This window comes from Gekko japonicus, unplaced genomic scaffold, assembly GCF_001447785.1.
Source record: "Gekko japonicus isolate JY-2015 unplaced genomic scaffold, Gekko_japonicus_V1.1 scaffold248, whole genome shotgun sequence".
Lineage (NCBI taxonomy): Eukaryota > Metazoa > Chordata > Lepidosauria > Squamata > Gekkonidae > Gekko > Gekko japonicus.
Genome location: NW_015169782.1, coordinates 712,373 through 732,088, shown reverse-complemented (window position 1 = coordinate 732,088; position 19,716 = coordinate 712,373). Strand labels below are relative to the sequence as shown.

Here is a 19,716-nt window from a genome sequence, read left to right as displayed (position 1 = left end):
TCCAGTCCACACAGGAAGCCCCCCCCCCCCGCACCCCATTGTTAGTTGTATGATGATGCTGGGCAGATTACGGAATGTGAAATGTGGGTTTTAAACATTTGAGGAATGTTGTGTTGTGAAGCCGGCGACATTGTTCTCTGTTTGACTGAGAGAAGCGGGTTAAAAACAGCAGGTGGAACCGAGGCTCCTCAGGCTGTTGGAGCTGTTGAACTCCCTGCTTTCTTGTGGCAGGGACAGCAGGGGCGGGGGAAATCCTTGGCGGTGGAACTAAAAGGGGACGCAGGGAGGAGAGAGTGCGGCTGCAGGTTTGTGTAGCTGTTTCGGCTCTGAGAAGAAGGGAGAAATGCGCCTTGGTTTGTTTTTAAAAGATAAATCCAGATTTCATTTCCTGTCTACTCATCGAGAGAAAAATGTACCACGCCTTTTAGGGGTGTGCTGTTAGCTTTGGACACCTGAACTCCAAAACAATTTTTTCTCTCTCTTTCTCTCTGGCTTTTCTTTTCCCTCCCTTCTCCTGGACGCCCTCCCCACCCTCAATAACCATTTCCCTTTGACCGGAGGGAAGCCTCGGCGGCCCGTCCATTCGTTGCCTCTTTGCTACCACACAATTTGCCTGTGGTTGGAAGCTCTTTTACATCTGGCCGAGACCCAAGACAGAACAGTTAGCTTAAGTGGCTAGCTTCCGCAGCCTCTCTTCCTCCTTTCTCCCGACAAACGCTTGAACAGCCGGGCCAGAAGCAGCGAGAACGGGGTGGGGTGGGGGGACAGGCAGGTAACAGGCACCAAAGCATGAAAGAAGGGGCTCCGCTAAGTGTAAGCTCTCTCCAGAAGGCAAGCACCCCCCGGAACTTCCCTTACTGCCAAAACCTTTCATATAAATTATGTGATTCAAGCTGCTGTGTGCCCCAAGCGGAGAGCAGATGTCTGCTTCTGAGCCGATAGTTCTGATAGTTTGCGTGAGTTGAGTGTTTCAGTGTACAAGGTGATGCCGAAACTCCTGATAGTTTGCGTGAGTTGAGTGAGCCCAGTTTCAGTGTACAAGGTGATGCCGAAACTTTCAGTAGCTTGAGTTGAGAGCCAGTTTGGTATAGTGGTTAGGAGCGTAGACTCTAATCTGGGAGAACCGGATTTGATTCCCCACTCCTCCACGTGCAGCTGCTGGTGTAGCCTTGGGTCAGTCCCAGTTCTCTCAGAGCTCTCTCAGTCCCACCTACCTCACAGGGAGAGGAAGGGAAGGACATTGTAAGCCACTCTGAGTGAAGGGCAGGGTATAAATCCAACTCTCTCTCTTCTTCTACTACCTGGTCCTTTTTAAGTGGAGATGCTGGGGATTGAACCTGGGACTTTCTGCATGTGAAGCAAGTGCTCCACCACTGAGCCATAGTGGCTCCCTTGTCTTCTGGTGCTGGGCATTCGCTTGGACAGCTTTAAAGGGAACTAGAGCCAGTTTGGTGTAGTGGTTAAGTGTGCGGACTCTAATCTGGGAGAACCAGGTTTGACTCCCCACTCCTCCACTTGCAGCTGCTGGATGACCTTGGGCAAGCCATAGTTCTGATAAGAGCTGTCCTTGAAAAAGAGCAGTTTGTGTCAGAGCTCTCTCAGCCACACTTGCCTCACAGGCTGTCTGTTGTGGGGAGGGGAAGGGAGAGGAGTTTGTAAGCCGCTCTGAGACTCCAAGTGAAGGGCAGGATATAAATCCAATCTCTTCTTCTTCTTCTAGACCAATTCACGGGGGCTAGTTTCAGAGGTAGCCCTGTCGGTCTGCAGTGGAACAGCTACATTTGAGTGCAGTAGCGCCTTAGAAAGCAAGAGATGAGCTTTTGGGATATAAACTTCCGATCCGATGAAGGGAGCTTCGACTCTTGAAAGCTTATACCCTCAAAATCTTGCTGGGTAACCGTGTTAGTCTGTAGCAATAGAAAAGAGGAAGAGCCCAGTAGCATCTTAAAGACAAACAAAATTTGTGTCTAGGGATGAGCTTTCCTGAGTCTCGACTTCTTCAGATACAGCAAAATCTTGTCATTCATCTAGGGTGCTACTGGACTCGAATCTATCTGTTTGTGGAGGCCAGCTGTCTATCAATGGCTACTCACTGTTATATTTGAGTGCAGTAGTGCCTTAGAAAGCAAGATATAAACTTCCGATCCGATGACAGGAGCTTCGACTCTTAAAAGCTTATACCCTCAAAATCTTGCTGGGGGATGGATAATAAGCCAATGCCATGTAGTGAAAAAAATCTAAGGGGAAATAATCTAATAGAGCTTAGTCTTATCAAAGGTGGCATGCACATGGGATGTTTAATCCATTTTAAAAATGTGCTTGTCAGCTTTCTACGGGCTGGCTAGAATGTCGGAAGGCAGGAGCAGCTTGATTTCATACCCGGCAAAGAATATTGCCTGCCTCTGTTTCCTGGTATTTCCCCAAATAAAAAGACTAGAGGAGAAGAACTGGTCAAGATTTTATAAATGGATTGAGAAATATCTCAGAAGATGTTTAACATAATTATTAAGATATAAGCTCTACACTTTAAATGGTTAAACTGGTTAGGTGTATAAAATAATGATTCTATCTAGGTAAAATTTAAGCAGTTATAATGAGTACATGTTCCTTGTTTGTTGTATGTCAATTTATCTTGTCTGTAGTTATTGTCTTTTTCTTTTTTGTGTAGAAAATGAATAAAATCTTTTTTTAAAAAAGAGAGATTGGATTTATACCCCGTCCTTCACTTGGAGCCTCAAAGTGGCTTACAGTTTCCTTTCCCTTCCTCTCCCCACAACAGACACCCTATGAGGTGGGGCTGAGAGAGCTCTCTCAAGGACTGCTCTTGAGAGAACAGCTCTGAGAGAACTTGTGACTGGCCCAATGTCACTCCAGCAGCTGCATGTGAAGGAGTGGGGAATTAAACCCGGTTCTCCCAGATTAGAGTCCACGCTATTAACTACTACACTGAACTGGTGGTGGAAAGTGCCATCAAGTCGCAGCCATAGGGTTTTCAAGGCGAGAGACAAACGGAGGTGGTTTGCCCATTGCCTGCTTCTGTAGCAACCCTGGGCTGACCTGGTGGTCTCCCATCCCAGTGCCAACCAGGGCCAACTCCACTTAGCTTCTGAGATCGGGCTAGCCCGAGCCTGCTTGGCCAGGACAGAGTAAGAGGGAGGCCTGCGTATTGGCCCCAAAGTTGCCCTTCTCCCATGCTGCTGGTCCTGGCACTGCTGCCCAGTGCCTCAACGGCTTGGGTGGAGATCAGACTGTGGTTGCCAAGCAAAATGGCCCGGTGTGCTGCTCTTGGCATGCATACTGGGAGTTACCTACCTCTGGGCTAGTGACTTCATGTATTGGAAACAAAAGCTGAACATTAGGGTCGTTTTTGGGACATCCATCTGATGGGCTGAAGTTGCTGACCCTGCTAGCTACAGCTTTAAATGGGGGGGGAAGGGATCACACTAAGAAAGGATGCAGCCATGGCTCCATGGTAGCCGCATAGGGGCAGAGTTGGCTCCTGTCTAGGAGGTGATGGGTATTGCCTCCTGAACCTGTGTGTGTGTTGGCTGGGTGCGAGCTTAACAGTCCCATGTTTGGAGTGACACGGCAGCTGTGACACAGAGAGGAAATGCTGAGCGTAGGGGCCGTGGCTCAGTGGTAGAGCCTCTGCTTGGCATGCAGAAGGCCCCAAATTCAATCCAAGGCATCTCCAGTTAGGAGGTGATGTGAAAGACCTCCACCCGAGACTCCGGTGAGCTGCTGCCAGTCTGAATAGACAATACTGACCTTGATGGACCAATGAACGGATACGGTATAAAGTAGCTTCATGTATTCAGTTTTGGGCTGCCGTGGGAAGCAGGGATGCTTAACTTAAATCAGCCTTTAGTCTGATTGGTTTTGGGGATGATGAAAATGCCTTGAATTGGGCTTGCCAGCGTTTCACTGCCAACAAGCCATTCACCTCTTTTACCTGTCTAATATGGTCCCTCTCCTTAAATCCCTGCACTGACTTCCTGCCTGCTCCTGGACACCAGAACAAACTTCCCGTAAGTTACCTTCATGCTCTCTGTGGCCTTATGTCTCTGCTCTTCTGTCCCAATGCTGTCAGAAGGCTTCATGCTCTCTCCTTCGACCTGGAACTACGTCCCGGAATGCTTGTGTGTAGCTGCTTCCCTGACTTCCTTCAAAAGCCTCCTCAAAGCCTGCCTTTCTCATGTACCCCTTAGCAGACCTCGCCTGCTGAATCATGTGTAACAGGGACTCTAATCTGGGAGAACCGGGTTTGATTCCCAGCTCCTCTACCATGCAGCTGCTGGAGTGACCTTGGGTCAGTCACAAGTTCTCTCAGAGCTGTTCTCTCAAGAGCAGTCCTCGAAAGAGCTCTCTCAGCCCCACCTACCTCACAGGGTGTCTGTTGTGGGGAGAGGAAGGGAAAGGAGATTGTAAACCGCTCTGAGACTCCAAGCGAAGGGTGGGGTATAAATCCAATCTCTTTTTCTCCTTCTCTTCCCTGTTTTTCCTTGCCCCTGCCACCGTTCTCTTGTCTCAAATTTCAGAATGTTATCTCCTTGGGGCAAGGACCCTCTCACTCTGTAAAGCACCCTGTGCACCTTTGATGTGCCTTTTAAACAGATACATGATAAGCTATCTTGGTATTCTCCCAGCATAACTGTGATGGAAGGTGCCGTCAAGTCGCAGCCGACTTATGGCGACGCTGTAGTTTTTGAGGCAAGAGGTGTTCAGAGGTGGTTTTACCTTTGCCTGCCTCCATGTAGCGACCCTGGGCTTCCTGGGTGGTCTCCCATCCAAATTCTAACCAGGGCCGACCCTGCTTAGCTTCTGAGAGGCCCCGGCATAACTACAGCCCTTGAAAGCGTGGAGAATTCCTGTACTTCACAATAAACAACAAACTGACCATAATAATTAATGGAAATGTGCCTTGATAAAAATGAAAAGATTGTGTTACAGTTCCATTAGAGAAAGTGAGAGGGAGAGAGAGCTGGAACATTAACATTCCTGAATATGGAAGGGGAAATTTGTGTTAATGGCCAGCCTGGGGCGCAGATATAATGGATACAAATGATTTTTTTTGTGTGTGTGTGCTTCTTTTTCTTTCCTCCTCCGAAGCAGCTATGCAAAAATAAGCATCTGTTTGTCCGATCAAACGTGGCAGCCAGCTAGCAAGCGAAAATTAATGTGCAGCTTGTCGCGTTGGGGAGAGACCTTGCTACCCAGCCTAATTAACATCTTTTGTAGCTCTTGTTCGTGCACACGATGTTGAAAATGTGTAACGTCAGCTCGTAATGGGCACTGAACTAAGGGGTGTGTGTGTCTTTTTTCCCCCCTTCCTCTTCCCACCTCACCTCCTTCCAGGAAGTTGACATTCTGGACATCAGCTCTATCCGGGACACTCGGACCGGGCGATACGCCAAACTCCCCAAGGTAACCACAATGCTGAGAGAGGGAGGGAGGGAGGGAAGGCTCAGTTCAGAAACTGTAGTTTAATTGAACCTAAATATGGCTCGAGCGATTGTCTGAACGCAGGCCACTATGCTAGCTAGGGTTATTGTCGGTCGGACCAGCGTCTAAAACCACGGTTTGAAGGTAGTTTATCGACCATGTTTAGCCCAGCATATAGTTCAGTGTGATGTACAAGTATGGTCATTCTGGCCTGTTCTCTGGCACTGCCCTTACCACACTGCAAGGAGGGACTGGCAGCCGGGTCTCTGTGAGGGGAAAGAACAATAGCAATTAAACCGTAATTTTTGAGGCAAACGAGGATTTGAATATAGATTCAGGTGGGTTTGAACGGTTGTCCGCAAGCTGAATAATTTCACGGATGGACTACAGTGAAAATAAACTGTGGTTTGAATCACGCTTATGTGTTTGTACCTTTTTATTACATTACTTAATGCTTCAAATGCTGTTCTAATGATCAGAGGTTCTAATGTTTTCACGTTTGCTGCCTTGGCAAGACCCCGTTTGGGCGGAAAGGAGCATAAGGCGTTTGAAATAAAATAAACAGACCTTTGGAATCTGAGGTGGTTAGTAAAACAGTTGCTCTGCTCAGAGCAGGGTTACCAGCTCTGGGTTGGGAAATTCCGGGAGATTTTGAGGGTGGAGCTTGGGGAGGGCGGGGTTTGGGGAGGGGCCTCAGCAGGGTATAGCGCCATTAGGGCTGCCAAGTCTCGTTGAATCGCGGCGGGGGATCGTCATTCTTTACAGGAGCTCTGCCGCGGGGGATGGCACCAGGCGTTGCCCCGCCGTCGCCAGGATGTGACGCTACGCGTCGCTCTGGCAACGGGACTCCAAACAGCCCCGTTGCCAGAGCAATGCGTAGCGTCACATCCTGGCGACGGCGGTGCGACGCCTGTTGCCGTCCCCCGCGGCAGAGCTCCTGTAAAGAATGACGATCCCCCGCCGCGATTCAACAAGACTTGGCAGCCCTAAGCGCCATAGAGTCCACCTTCCAAAGCTGCCATTTTCTCCAGGGGAACTGGTCTCTGCAACCCAGAGACCACCAGGTAACATGGGCCTCTGGAACCTGGAGATCTCCAGGTGTCACCTGGAGGTTGGCAAATGTGGGATATTTAACCCCCACCCCTGGCTACCCTCCTTTTATACATAGTGCAGAGTAGGAGTCCCCAACGTGGTGACAAAATCACAGAGGCCAAAAAGGGTATAACCCAAAGACATTACAATAACAAAGCCAGTTTATACAGTTTAAAAACATGAAGCAGTTCAAAAAGTCAGAGAATAAAAAGTGCGATAAACTTAATGCTTAAGTGCACAAAACATGTTCAAAAGTTGAGCATTGGTTTGACAAGGTACTTATAGCTCTGTTCAACAAAGGGAGTCTCAGCAGAAAAGTCAGGACAAAGGAAGGGATTAAAAGTGAAGCCGATTGTGGTAAGCAAGGTGGTCTTAAGCAAGCGGCTTCTTCTGGGTTTTAGCACCCCCTCCCCACTTCTGTAACATGGAGATACTACTGGCCTACCTTACAGGGTTACTATGAGGGTTACAGCTATGTAATCTGCACGAAGGACTTTGAACACCCAGAAGTGCTACACAGATTCTGGTATTATACTGCCTTGGCTCTGGTCCTCTTTTATACATAGTGCAGAGTAGGAGTCCCCAACGTGGTGACCGTGGGTGCCATGGTGCTCGCCGACACTTTCCTGGTGCTAGCCAGGTGTTTTTAGAAAGTGGGTGGAGCTTTAGCCCAGCAAGGCTTCTGATTGGCCGTTGAAGATTTGATTGGCTGTGCAGATTTTTAAAAACGTTACTTTGGCGGCAGCTGCCAGGTCAGCGCAAGGATCTTCACTCATTGAAGTGGCTGGCTCCACCTCGTATGGCAGCAGTTTTGTGACTGCACCCACCACACTCTGCTAAAATTCCAAAGGTGCCCCCAGGCTCAAAAAGATTGGGGGACCCCTGGTACATAGGAAGTTCCTGAGGAAGAAGGACGTGAGCCTGAGGCTTGTTCCCAAGTTTGCAGCACTTAAATCGGAACTACACGTGGCATATGCGCCAGGGGTCGTTTTGTAGAAAAAGAGGTGCAGGAGCTCATTAGCATAACTCATTAGCATAACTTATTTGCATATGCCACACCCCCTGACATCACCAGGAGTGTGTCAGAAGGCAACACCCACTGCTCAGGCTCCACTGGACTGTTTTGGATTGCTAGCTATTTGGGGGGGGGACATGCAGATCTGTTCTCACAGAGGAGGGAGAGCTTGTACCTGAATAAACCTTGGTCTTAAAGGTGCCACTGGACTGTTTTGGACTGGGGGGCCGGGGAGGGGCTCTGCAGCTTACCTGGCTGCTTCTTGCTCTGACTGAGGGCTGCTGGGAGCAGGGGGTGGGGCTTGTTCATGTGCTCGCCCCCTGGGCTCTTTACTGCCGGAGCGCCGCTCCTGTGCGCTCCTGCAGGAAATGACCCCTGCGTATGCCCATAAGTCAGGTTGGTGTTCTCCAGTATTGCATTCCCTATAACCAGACAACAACAGTAGGGCCCTTATTTCCCCAAGCACTGCAGGGCCCGATTCTGGTTGGGAACATGGAATGGCAGGGGAGTGTTCTAGTTTCCCACCCCTGACACTGTTTTCTGAACCTGGAACTGTCCTGGGGGGCAAATTCCACTTGTGGACAAATGTCTCTTTTAGTTCAGGCATTAAAGGCAAAAGGGAGAGAGGTGTCACGCCCAAACAGCTTGTTCCCATGATTCAGGGCACGCCAGCATAGAAATGTGTTTGTGTCTGACTGATTTCTTTGGTGTGAAACTGGTGGTTACGTTTCCTCTGTATTTAAAAAGCAAAAATCAGAGATGTACTGTGAGGTGACACAATGTCTGCATGTAATGGCTTTGCTGGGAAGGAAAAGCCATTATTTCATCAGAATCGCTTTAGCGTCGTGACAGCTGGGTGAATTGAGTTGGTCGTATTCAGATTCTCCCTTGCTGTGCCTCAGGACCCGAAGATCCGAGAGATACTTGGCTTTGGGGGCTCGGAGCAACACCCTGAGGATAAGTTGGTGACGGTTGTGTATGGCCCTGACCTGGTCAACACCAGCTTCCTCAACTTCATGGCGGTTGTCCAGGATGACACGGCTAAGGTAGGACAGGAGCGTTGCTTGAGCAGCAGATGGCATTCTATAAGAGAGGGTGTTACCCACAGAATATGAGATACAAATAGAGTAGCTGGAATAGCAGGGGAGTGATAAACAGGCCGGTTTTTATGTACCTGGTGTGTGGCTTATGGTGGGTCGCAGGCCCTCTCTCAAAGGTCAAAAGAGGCCCCAGACCACCTCCCGCTTTCGAGGCCTTGTAGTCATAATAAAAATGACATGCTTATAAAATCAAAGTGCGAATTGATCAGATAGCAAAGAATTAACATGTGCCTAAATTTGAGGTCCCCTCTGAGCTGCGGTGGCTCAAGTGGTTAAGCCGCTGAACTGCAGGCTGTGGAAGGTCAGTAGTTCAGCAGTTCAAGACCCGGGTGCCGCAAGACGGGGTGAGCTCCTGTCTCTAGTTCCAGCTCCTGCCAACCTAGCAGTTCGAAAGCAAGAAATTGCAAGTAGATAAATAGGTACCACTTTGGTGGGAAGGTAACAGCGTTCCATGCGCCTTGGTGTTTAGTCATGCCAGCCACATGACCACGGAAACGTCTTCGGACAGCGCTGGCTCTTCGGCTTTGAAACGGAGATGAGCACTGCAACCCTAGAGTCGGATTCGACTGGCTTTCGAGCAAGGGAACCTTTACCTTTACCTTTACTGACCTTGACAGCCAAACCAAATAGCCCTCTTGGCCTCAGCCTCCGATTGGCCCTGCTGAAACAGAATGTTTGTCTGTTTAACCATTGAACACACGAAGTTGCCTTATACTGAGGTAATCTTTCGGTCTGTCAGTCTCACTGTTGTCTGTTCTGACTGGTGGCAACTCTCACAGTCTTTCACGTCCGCCTACAGCCTAATGCTGGGGGTTGAAATGAGGATTTTCTGCATGTAAATCGGATGTTCTGCCACTGAGCCATGTCCTGTCTTCTCAGGTGATAGCCCTCTTTCTCCATGAATTTGTCTAAACCTTTTATAAAGCCATTGGACCTCACCACATCATGCGATAGTGAATTTCACATGTTGATGCACCGTGTGAAGTTCTGTCCCACTAGTTGGTTTAATTGACACCCAAGGAGAGAGTTCCTGCAGATCTTTTCCAGGTGTGGTGCTCCTCCCCTCCATAGAGCACATGCCTCATGTATCGAGGGGGGAATGTCTTCCGGGACAGGGGAGAACGGTTCTGTGGGATCAGGTCCAAGTTGTTGTAGAACCTGTGAACCTGTTCGCCCACTGCAAGAAGCCTTTTCCTGAATGAAACGTTTATCTGCCTTGATGTGGTGGAGTGTTGTCAGGGTCACAGATGACTTGTGACCCCGTTGGGTTTTCAAGGCAAGAAACATTCAGAGGTGGTTTTGCCATTGCCTGCCTCTGTGTAATGACCCTGGGGTGTGTGTGTGTGTGTGTCTCCCATCCAAATACTAACCAGGGCCAACCCTGCTTAGCTTCTTAGATGTGATGAGACTGAGCTACCCTGGGCCATCCCAACCAGGACTCTGTATTGATAGCATACTTCATTTTACAAGCCTTTTTCTTGCCCTCCCCAAGGGGAGTTTTGCAAACTTAGTACACGCTTTAGCTTTTCTGTGTGTCTCCTGCATGCTGAACTGGGACAGTTGTTGGGTGTTTGACTGCATTCTTTAGGAATCCTAATGCTGTTTAAGGCAATATAAGGGAACAGGGCTTTTTTGGTAGAAAAAGCCCAGCAGGAACTCATTAGCATAATAGGCCACACCCAACAGCAGAAAGTCATTAGCATATCAGGCCACACCCCTGACAGCACAGCTCATTGGCATATTAGGCCACTCCCCCATGTTACCAGAAGTGTGCTCATCCAGCCACACCCACCTTTTGCTTCTTATTCTGTTTACCTTGTTTGTTGTCCAAACCCAGGGCTTTTTTGTAGCAGGAACTCCTTTGCATGTTAGGCCACACACCCCTAATGTAGCCAATCCTAATGAGTTTCTGCTGTTGGGTGTGGCCTATTATGCTAATACGTTCCTGCTGGGTGTGGCCAACTTGGAAGCCAGCCGGAACTCCGTTCCTGTGCGTTCCTGCCCAAAAATAGCCCTGTAAGGGAAGCTCCAAGTTCAGAGGCAGGCAGTCTCTGAATCTCAGTGCCAGGAGGCAACATCAGGGGAAGGCCTCAGTCTCTAAGCCTTGTTGTTGGCCCTCCATGGTAACTGGTTGGCTGCTCTGTGAGACAGGATGCTGGGCTAGATGGACCCTCACTGGTCCAATCTAGCAGGGCTGTGCTTTTGGTCTTGGCGTCTGAGGTATGCTAGGCTAAAGCTTCTGCATAGGGTGGAAACAAGCAGAGCCAAGTGGCTGGTGTCACCCTGTTTCTCCTCCTCCTCTCCTTTCAGATATGGACGGAGGGACTGTTCGATCTGGCCACCAACATCTTAGCTCAGAACGCTTCCCGGAACACCTCTTTGCAGAAAGCGTGAGTGCCTTTTCTGCCATCGCATAGGTCCATTCCGTCTGCGTGTAGAGTGCTGTCAGGTCACAGCCGACTAACGGCAACCCCCGTAGGGTTTTCAAGGCAAGAGGTATTCAGAGGTAGTTTGCCACTGCCGGGCTCTGCATAGTGACCCTGGACTCCCTTGGGGGGTCTCCCGTCCAAGTACTAAACGGAGCCAACCCAGCTTAGCTTCTGAGATCTGACAAGACTCGGCTAGGCTGGACCATCCAGGCCGAGGTGTCGGTCCGTTCTAACCCGCCTCAAAGACTTACGGTTTTCATGTCCTTTGAGGGGATTGGTTAGAGTCTGGCCCGTGCTGCTTCCATTGTGAGTCGGTGGATCTTCGGGGGTTTGCCGGGTGGGTGTGGAGGGGTACAGTGAGTAATCCCAACGAACGGGAGTTGTTTGGAAGGCAGTGAGCCAGGCAGCCCTATCCGTATTTATCCAGCAGAGAAAGCAAGAGGCTGTGCTGTAACTAATCCTGGTTTTGTCCTCACAGTTATACCCGGCTTAAACTCCAAGTCAATCAGGATGGGAGGATTCCTGTTAAGAAGTAAGATTTCCTTCCCTCTGACTCCTTCCCTCCTCTTTCCCCATCCTCCTGCCTTGGGGTTTGCGTGATATCCCTAGTGAGGGCTCTGAATCTGAGATTTGCTGCTGGGATGTGTGACTAAGACACTAATGTGGGCTGACATTTACGGTACAGGAAGATCCCCCCCCCCCAGTTGTGCCACTGTCACTCGAACCCGGCTCTTCTTTTTCCCCTCAGCCTCTGAGAAAACAGCTGTTCTTCCTCTACCGCAGCCTCCTGTAAATGTTTTACTCCCACCCCACCCCCAGCGGTATCACAGTTTATTTAGACCAAATATAGCCAGTTTCTTCAGGCTTATCCTAGTATGTCATCCGTTTTCCCCCAAACCCTTTATCATCTGTGTTTGGTCTCTTCCTGGCTCATCTGTCTTTTCATTAGTATTCCTCCTGACGTCTTCCCTTGGCTCTGCCCGTTTGACCCAGAGACCCCAATTTCCCTCCTTTTCTTGCAGCATTCTCAAAATGTTCTCCGCCGACAAGAAGCGGGTCGAGACAGCCTTGGAGTCCTGCGGCCTTAATTTTAACAGGGTATATTTTCCTTCCTTTCCTGGGTTCTCCTTCTCTTCTCTCCCACCCCCTTCCTATGACATCCGCCTCCTCCACCTTGCCTGGGCCTTTAATGAACCCTTGGAGGCCCTCCCACACCCCCAGGGACTTGGAGGTCTGAGCAGGAGTTGTTCCCTCCATTTCCTTAGTCCAGTCTCCCCTTGATCTGAGGACCGGCCGGCCTGTCAAGCTTTGTGTTCTCAACGCTGACTGGCAGCAGCTCTCCAGGGATATGGGTAATGAAAGCTCCATCCCAAATCTTGTTTCTTGAGAGATTTTAACTGGCGATGCTGGGGAATTGAACCCAGGACCAATCCTGTGCTCTTGCTGAACCTCAGCCCCATCCCTTTGCTGAGGAAGTACCTCTAGACTTCCATAACGAATGAGGCCCAGAGGGCTCCCCAAACCTATATTTATTACTTTCGCTCCTCTCAGACTACAAAATCTCTCCTACCTGGAGTTGTCCCATAGCTATCCAACTTACTCTTCTTCTCGCCTGCCCTCCCTCCAGAGCGAGTCCATCAAACCTGACGAGTTCACCCTGGAGATCTTCGAACGCTTCCTGAACAAGCTTTGCCTTCGCCCAGACATAGACAAAATCTTGCTGGAGATGTGAGTTGGCCCTGTGGGGTGGGTGGGGAAGATTGAAGGCCAGAGTTTGCGGCAGATCCAGAGACAGGCCGGATGTTGTCTGTCAAGGACTAGTAAACTAGGGAGAAGTGATGTATATTTGGCTTTCTTCAGATTTCCTTTTTTTTTGGGGGGGGGCGATTTAATAGTAATGCAGATAGCATGAAAAGATACAGTGCACTTAATATGCTTATTTTGCTTGCACGATGTAATGGAATATTCTTATTTTGTCTACACTGGCCTAACTTCTAATCAATCAAGCATTTTGTTTACAGGCAACTGAATTATATCAAAGTGTCAATAGCTGTCCGTGTATATTTATCGTGTGGTTTAATCCCTTTTGAATAAACTTGGGGGGGGAATCCCGAGCTTTTCCTTAAAAAGTAGTTTAGTTATACAACCGGTAACTCTTTTGTTGTATAAAGTGGCCTGTTTTTGATGGTGAGGCCACCCACCTTGTTTCTTCTGAGATAAACTTGGATGAAGATTTCTGCTTCCCCTCCCGCCTTCCCCTTACTAATAGTGGAGCCAAGGGAAAGCCTTACCTGAGTTTGGACCAGCTGATGGACTTCATTAACCAGAAGCAGCGGGACCCCCGTCTCAACGAGGTTCTGTACCCCCCACTGACTCGGGCCCAGGTGCGGCAGCTAATTGACAAGTACGAGCCCAATCAGCAGTTCCAGCAACGTGGTGAGCCCCCTTCTTGTACTCGGGCTAAGGACAGAGGGATAATGTCTAAGTCAAGGGTCCCCAACCTTTTTGAGCCTGTGGGCACATTTGGAATTGGGGGGGGGGAATGCCACCCCAGAAACAGCTTCTGCGGGGGAGGCAGAGCCAAATGGAATAATTCCTTTCTCACACCTCCTGGGAAGAAGGAAGGCTTGAACGGGGAATAGAACCATACGCTAAGGGAAGTCCAGGTGCTTATCTGTTCTCCTGATCCTCCAGTGGCAAACCCTTTCATTTGAATGAGGGTAGCCAATAGCAACGCCTGCCTTACAGCGGCCCCACCCACTTTCTGTAAAGCTTGGCTGGTGCTGTGGCGCCCACAGGCACCACGTTGGGGAACCCCGGCCTACGTGGTAGTGTGGGAGTAGTTATGGCCCCCCCACCCTCTCCCTTCTGTTGTTTCTATTGACCTATTTTTCATTTCCCCTTTCTCCCCAGACCAGATGTCGATGGAAGGGTTTGGTCGTTACCTGGGGGGAGAGGAGAACACCATTGTGCCTCCTGACAAGCTGGATTTAAGTGACGACATGACCCAGCCTCTAAGCAGCTACTTCATTAATTCCTCACATAATACCTACCTCACAGGTACATGAGGCATCCAAATGGGACCACCAAGAGGGACTGCCCCCCCCCTCCACTTCCCCAGGTGCCAACCTAGAAGTGAAAGACTTGTGCCCCCCCCAAATGCCATCTGTGGCAACACCAACTTAAAATTGGTGGCAGTTGAGAAGATGGCCCTTTGGTTTTCAGCACTTTCTTGGGTGAGGGGAAACTGGTCACCACCACCCCGGCACATGGAAAAATAGCATATCAGGGAAAAGGCTAAGCCAGACTTGTGTTGTATGGCAGGGCATTCAGTCATGTGAGTATCCCACAGCCTGAAGTGGTAGAGCCCAGATTGTGGTTTTATCACCTCAGTGAAAAACTAGGCCTTAGTTCACTCCAGGCCTATGTCATTTCTGACTTGTCATGCCAAACACAGCTGCTGACCGGGATGGCTTGTCAATCTCCACCTGTTTCTGCAATCCTGGCCCAGTAACCAAATCAAGCTTTTAAAGATTGGGTTGTCGTAGGCTGTGGGTGAGTTGCATTTGACTTGGGGGCGTTGCGAATTCTGCATTTAAGGAAGTAGTGCTTTCACAATTTTTATTTATTTACACTTTCCTCACTGAGATTCAAGGCTGATACAGGGTTTTTTTTCCAATTAATCATGCAGCAGGGGCCTCCAATAAACAATATGCATGTGGTCCTAAAATGCCTCTTGCTTTCAGTTTCTTCACAGTGAAGCCTCAATGTATAGGCAGTGAAACACTGTCTGTTGCTGTCACTATGTTGAGGACTTTGTGTCACAGACTTAATAGTTCACAAATAAGCTGCAGCTGCATCCTCTAGTTCTCACAGAACAAGAGCTTTAGGAATAGTCTTGATTTAGAAAGTGCCTCAAGGACCAGGTAGTGTACAGTGATGTTAAAAAGGGGCAAATCATATCCGGATGCTTACACTCAAGAAGCTCGGGTGTAAGTGGATGGTTATGTGAGAGCCAAGATGGAGCGACAGAACTGATCCTGCAGCAGGAAAAATTGCCACAAGGTTACACTTCCCTCTCAGTATACTTGAGGTGAAATGGGTTTTGTGAGAGAAACTTAACTCTCAATAGGGATTGTCAAATGATTGTCTTTTATGACTATATTTAATTAATTTACTTACTTAATTTGTATCCTTCCTTTCTCCCCAATGTGGGGATCCAAAGCAGCTTCCTGTTCTCCTTCATTTTATCCTCACAACACTCCTGTGAGGTAGGTTAGACTGCGAGAGTTTTTTTAAAGTGAGAACTTTTATAGCATAGTGGTTGAAATGAGCGAGCTGTGTTGCAGGATGCCCCTGGTTCAAATCATGCCTCGCCCTTGACCTCCCTGCAGTCTCACCGTTTGCCCTAATGATAAAACTGGCCTATCTTGCATGGCTCTTGTAAAGACTTCAAGGTAATGTGTAAAGTGCTTTGGATGCTGAAAATACTATAGAAATGCGCATTTTCAAAAACTTTTTCCTTTCAAAGATTTGGGTAAGAATCCTGACAGGCTTTTAGGTCTCTGGTCCTCTTACCTTCTGCACACCCATAGCAGTATCTATATCTTTCCTCCTTGCCTCCCCCCAAAAGCTGGGCAGCTGACAGGCAATTCCTCGGTAGAGATGTATCGCCAGGTGCTGCTGAGCGGCTGCCGTTGCATCGAGCTTGACTGTTGGAAGGGACGCCCCCAAGACGAGGAGCCCTTCATCACACACGGATTCACTATGACAACAGAGATACCCTTCAAGGTAACTGGGGTTATTACCGCTCACTCTCCCTCCAGTACTGAAGCTGGTATCGGTCCTCCTAACGAGTTATTCCTGGGCTCGAGAGCATGTTTGAGAAAATATCCCAAATCCTCCTCCATAGATAAATAGTCTGTTTTGAGATGAGCTTGGAGAATAGCCTTTGAAAGCAAAGGTGACCTCTTGGAGGGAGTGTGATCTGCAGAGTCATCTTGTTCAGGCCATAGAGTAGGTCAGGACAGGAAGCTTTTATATGGGACTTGGAGTTGCCACGTGACCTGCTCTGGCCTATGGCTGTCAAGAGACTTCCTCATTGGTCTAGTTCCGTGGTTCTCAAACTGTGAGGTGTGACGTCGCAAGGGGAGGAGGCGGGATCAGGTAGCACACAACCCACTGTCTTGAAGGCTGAATTCCTGAGCTGGAAAGGAAGCTGTGGCCCTGCCCCTTCTAGCAATCATTGAGAGCCAGTTTGGTGTAGTGGTTAAGTGTGCGGACTCTAATCTGGGAGAACCGGGTTTGATTCCCCACTCCTCCACTTGCACCTGCTGATGTGACCTTGGGTCAGTCACAAGCTCTGGCACAGCTGTCCTTGAAAAAGAGCAGTTTGTGTCAGAGTTCTCTCAGCCCCACCCACCTCACAGGGTGTCTGTTGTGGGGAGGGGAAGGGAAAGGAGTTTGTAAGCCGCTCTGAGACCCCAAGTGAAGGGCGGGGTATAAATCCAATCTCCTCCTCCTCTTCTTCTTCTTCTGAGGTAGAACTGGTCAGAGCTGCCACATTTCCCTCCCTCCTTTGCTCTGCTCATTCCCTCAGGGAGAGGCTCTGCCAGGCAGTACATAGAGTGAGTGTCCCAGCCATGTTTTCTGGCTTAGCCAAGCCCCACAGCATAGAAACTGATGACCATAGCTTACACCTCACGCTTCCCAGATTCTCTCTGCCTCCAACTGCATACTGGCTGAGCCCCAGAGGTCATTTCGGGGGGGATCGCAGTTCCCCCGGGTGAGGTACAGGGGGCGGGGCACATGACGAAGCCCCGCCCCCTGCTTCCGGCCGCCCCGCTTCTGGCCCTCATTCAGCCAGGAGGAGGCAGGAGAAGAGGGAGGGTAAGTTGCTTCCTCCCTGCCTCTCCCCACCTCTGCCTGCCTGGGGCCAGGGAGGGTCTTCGCGGGGCTTCCTTGCACTCCCGCCGGCCTTGCAGGTCCACCGCCAGGCCCCTCATGGGGCTCGGCAGTGGAGCTGCAAGGCTGGCGCCGGCGGCCGGGACCGTTGGGGGCGGGGTGTGTGGCCTTATGACACACTTCCGGTGATGTCAGGGGTGTGTGGCCTTATGACACACTTCCGGTGATGTCAGGGGATGTGGCATATGCTAATGAGTTATGCTAATGAGTTCCCCTAGCTCTTTTCCTACGAAATGACCTCTGCTGAGCCCTGTCTGTGGCACTGTCAGTACTGCCATGATTGTTGGGCTAACTTCTGGTGGTGCAGGAGGTGATGGGCACAGCAGCTTCCGTCTCATTCTGAAATGTGTTTCTTTGATTGTGTGGCCCAGAGAGGCAAACAGTTGCTTCTGCATTTGTCTTGGCGCTGGCAGTGAAATGCTGCAACCTGCTTCCTTGTTGAAATCCTTTTTTTCCACGCTGTCTGTTTCTTCGCCTGTGAACACCTACCATTTCCCCAGCATATTCTGGGTAACACTGTTGTCTGGCACTTTCTGCTCTAACACTACCAGTTCAAGGTGTATCCCAGCAAGATACTCAACTAGTTCATGGCTTGATTCTTCTCTTAAGTGGACAAGATTGCACATTTTCTGGTTGGAATTTCTTTTTTCCAGCATGTGTCTGAACAAGTTAATGAGGTTTCTCCCTCCTTTTCTGCATAGCCATCTGTTTTCTTTCATGAGCAACAGCTGAAATCTCCCCTCCAAAAGCAAGTTTTGGTTCTAAAAAGCCACGATATTTAAGTATACTCTATTTATATTTAAATATAAACATGTTCAGTGTTAACTGATGTAAGAGTTTTGTGTTTTATGATGGAGAGGGGGATACTAGAATAGAATTGAGTTTGCAAGTAGGTCCTGAAAGTTTGAGTAAGTAGTTTAGGAGTGGGTCCCACTTTAAAAAGTTGAGTTGAGCTGGTTCTTTTTTATTTATGTTATAACTTGGAGAACATAAAAAGATCTCAAAGGATTTGGCAAAGGGCTGTCGATTCCACCATTTTCTTTCCCACAGTGGACAGTCAGGAGCTTCCAATAAAAAGGGGATATTTATTTATTAAGCTGTGGCAATCATTTTGTTGCTGGTTTCACCTCCTGCAGCAGCCATTTTGTTGCTGTACCTACTTTGTCATGTCAGAATTCAAATGTACCCACAGGCTCAAAAAGGTTGGGGACCCCTGCTTTAGGTCAACAGTTAAGGGCCTGGTGTGGGTTTGAATCCTGACTAGGAATGTGCATTCAGCTATATCTGAGCCGGAAAAATATCAGAAAAATAAATTATTGGTATTTCCTGGCTATTCTTTCAGCTGGATATATGTTTGGGGGTTTTTTTTTTGGCTATCCAAAATGGCCAAAATCTCAAAAATATTCAGGATTTTTTGGGACCACCAGATAGTCGAAGTTAAAGGGCGTTTAAAGGGATTGCAGTCCCTTTAAATGCCTTCCAGGTGAACTTTCCTCTTGGAGAAGGTGTTTAAAGGGACTGCGTGTCTTTTAATGCCTTTGGAGTTTACTTGTGGCTTGGAAACGGCATTTAAAGGGGCCACAATCCCTTTGAACACTTCCCTCCTCCTATGAAACCAATGGAGGATGGGGACACCTTCTTTGGGGGCTCATAGAATTGCACTCTCTGGTCCAATATTTTTGAAACTAGGTGTTTTTTTCAGGAGAGGCACCAGCAGCTATGCTGCAAATTGGTGCCTCTACCTCAAAAAAAACCAACCACTCCCGTGAGCCCCAGATACCCCTGGATCGATTCCCCATTATACCCTGTGGAGACCATTGACTATAATGGTCCCCATAGGGTATAATGGAGGCAGAAAAAATTGGCATTTCTGAAAAATCCCAAATCCTAATAACATACTGGTATTGGGATTCAGGAATATTGGCAAATATTGATATTTTTGGGGTTGAGTTATATCCAAACTTGAAAAGTACCTTTTTTTTTTTTTTGCACACCCCTGGTCCTGATGCAGCGGCAGAACTTTCTTCATAATGTAGCTCCTCCTTCTCCCTTTGTCCCCTGCTCCACTATATCCAGAGAAGTACTTCTTGACCCCCTTAACCTCTTTTCCTGTCCTGTTTTTAATTACAGGAAGTCATAGAGGCCATTGCTGAAAGTGCCTTCAAGACGTCGCCTTTTCCTGTCATCCTTTCGTTTGAGAATCACGTGGACTCGTGAGTAGCTGCAGGGGCCCTGGTCCTGAAGGCGGAGACGTGGATCTGTTCCCTTTCTCCTCCATAATAGCAATCAAGGGAACAGCAATACAATAGACATCAAAACACAAATTGCTGCAAAGTTCTTACAGTGAAAAAGATGGACAATAATCCTTATACTAATAGCCAAGTTGCCCCCTCCGTGCGGATACTTAAATCAGCACGGAGGGGGCAGCTGGGGGGCCGGGGGAGGTTTGTGCACACGTGGGCCAATCCCCACGTGTGCACAAAAATAAAAAAAGTTAAAAAAAAATTCGGGGGGATGTTTAAATCCCCCCGAAAGTGCAAGAGCGTCTCCTGCGCGTGCGCAGGAGACGCTCTGCCCGTGAGAAAAAAAAAAAAAAAAATTAAAAAAAAAATGGGGGGGTATTTTTAATCCCCCCCGAAAGTGCAAGAGCGTCTCCTGCGCGTGCGCAGGAGAC

General features: G+C 48.9%; 1 protein-coding gene across 1 annotated transcript in view; it reads left to right on the top strand.

Annotated features, from left to right (window-relative positions):
• PLCB3 (phospholipase C beta 3) overlaps positions 1-19,716 on the top strand; it is a 76,805-nt gene that overhangs the window by 15,599 nt on the left and 41,490 nt on the right. The window contains exons 3-12 of the mRNA XM_015416808.1: positions 5,356-5,424; positions 8,452-8,595; positions 10,960-11,039; positions 11,557-11,610; positions 12,101-12,176; positions 12,706-12,806; positions 13,348-13,514; positions 13,992-14,138; positions 15,712-15,869; positions 19,173-19,255. Of these exons, the coding sequence (XP_015272294.1) occupies positions 5,356-5,424; positions 8,452-8,595; positions 10,960-11,039; positions 11,557-11,610; positions 12,101-12,176; positions 12,706-12,806; positions 13,348-13,514; positions 13,992-14,138; positions 15,712-15,869; positions 19,173-19,255 (1,079 nt within the window). The remainder of the gene's footprint in view (positions 1-5,355; positions 5,425-8,451; positions 8,596-10,959; positions 11,040-11,556; positions 11,611-12,100; positions 12,177-12,705; positions 12,807-13,347; positions 13,515-13,991; positions 14,139-15,711; positions 15,870-19,172; positions 19,256-19,716) is intronic.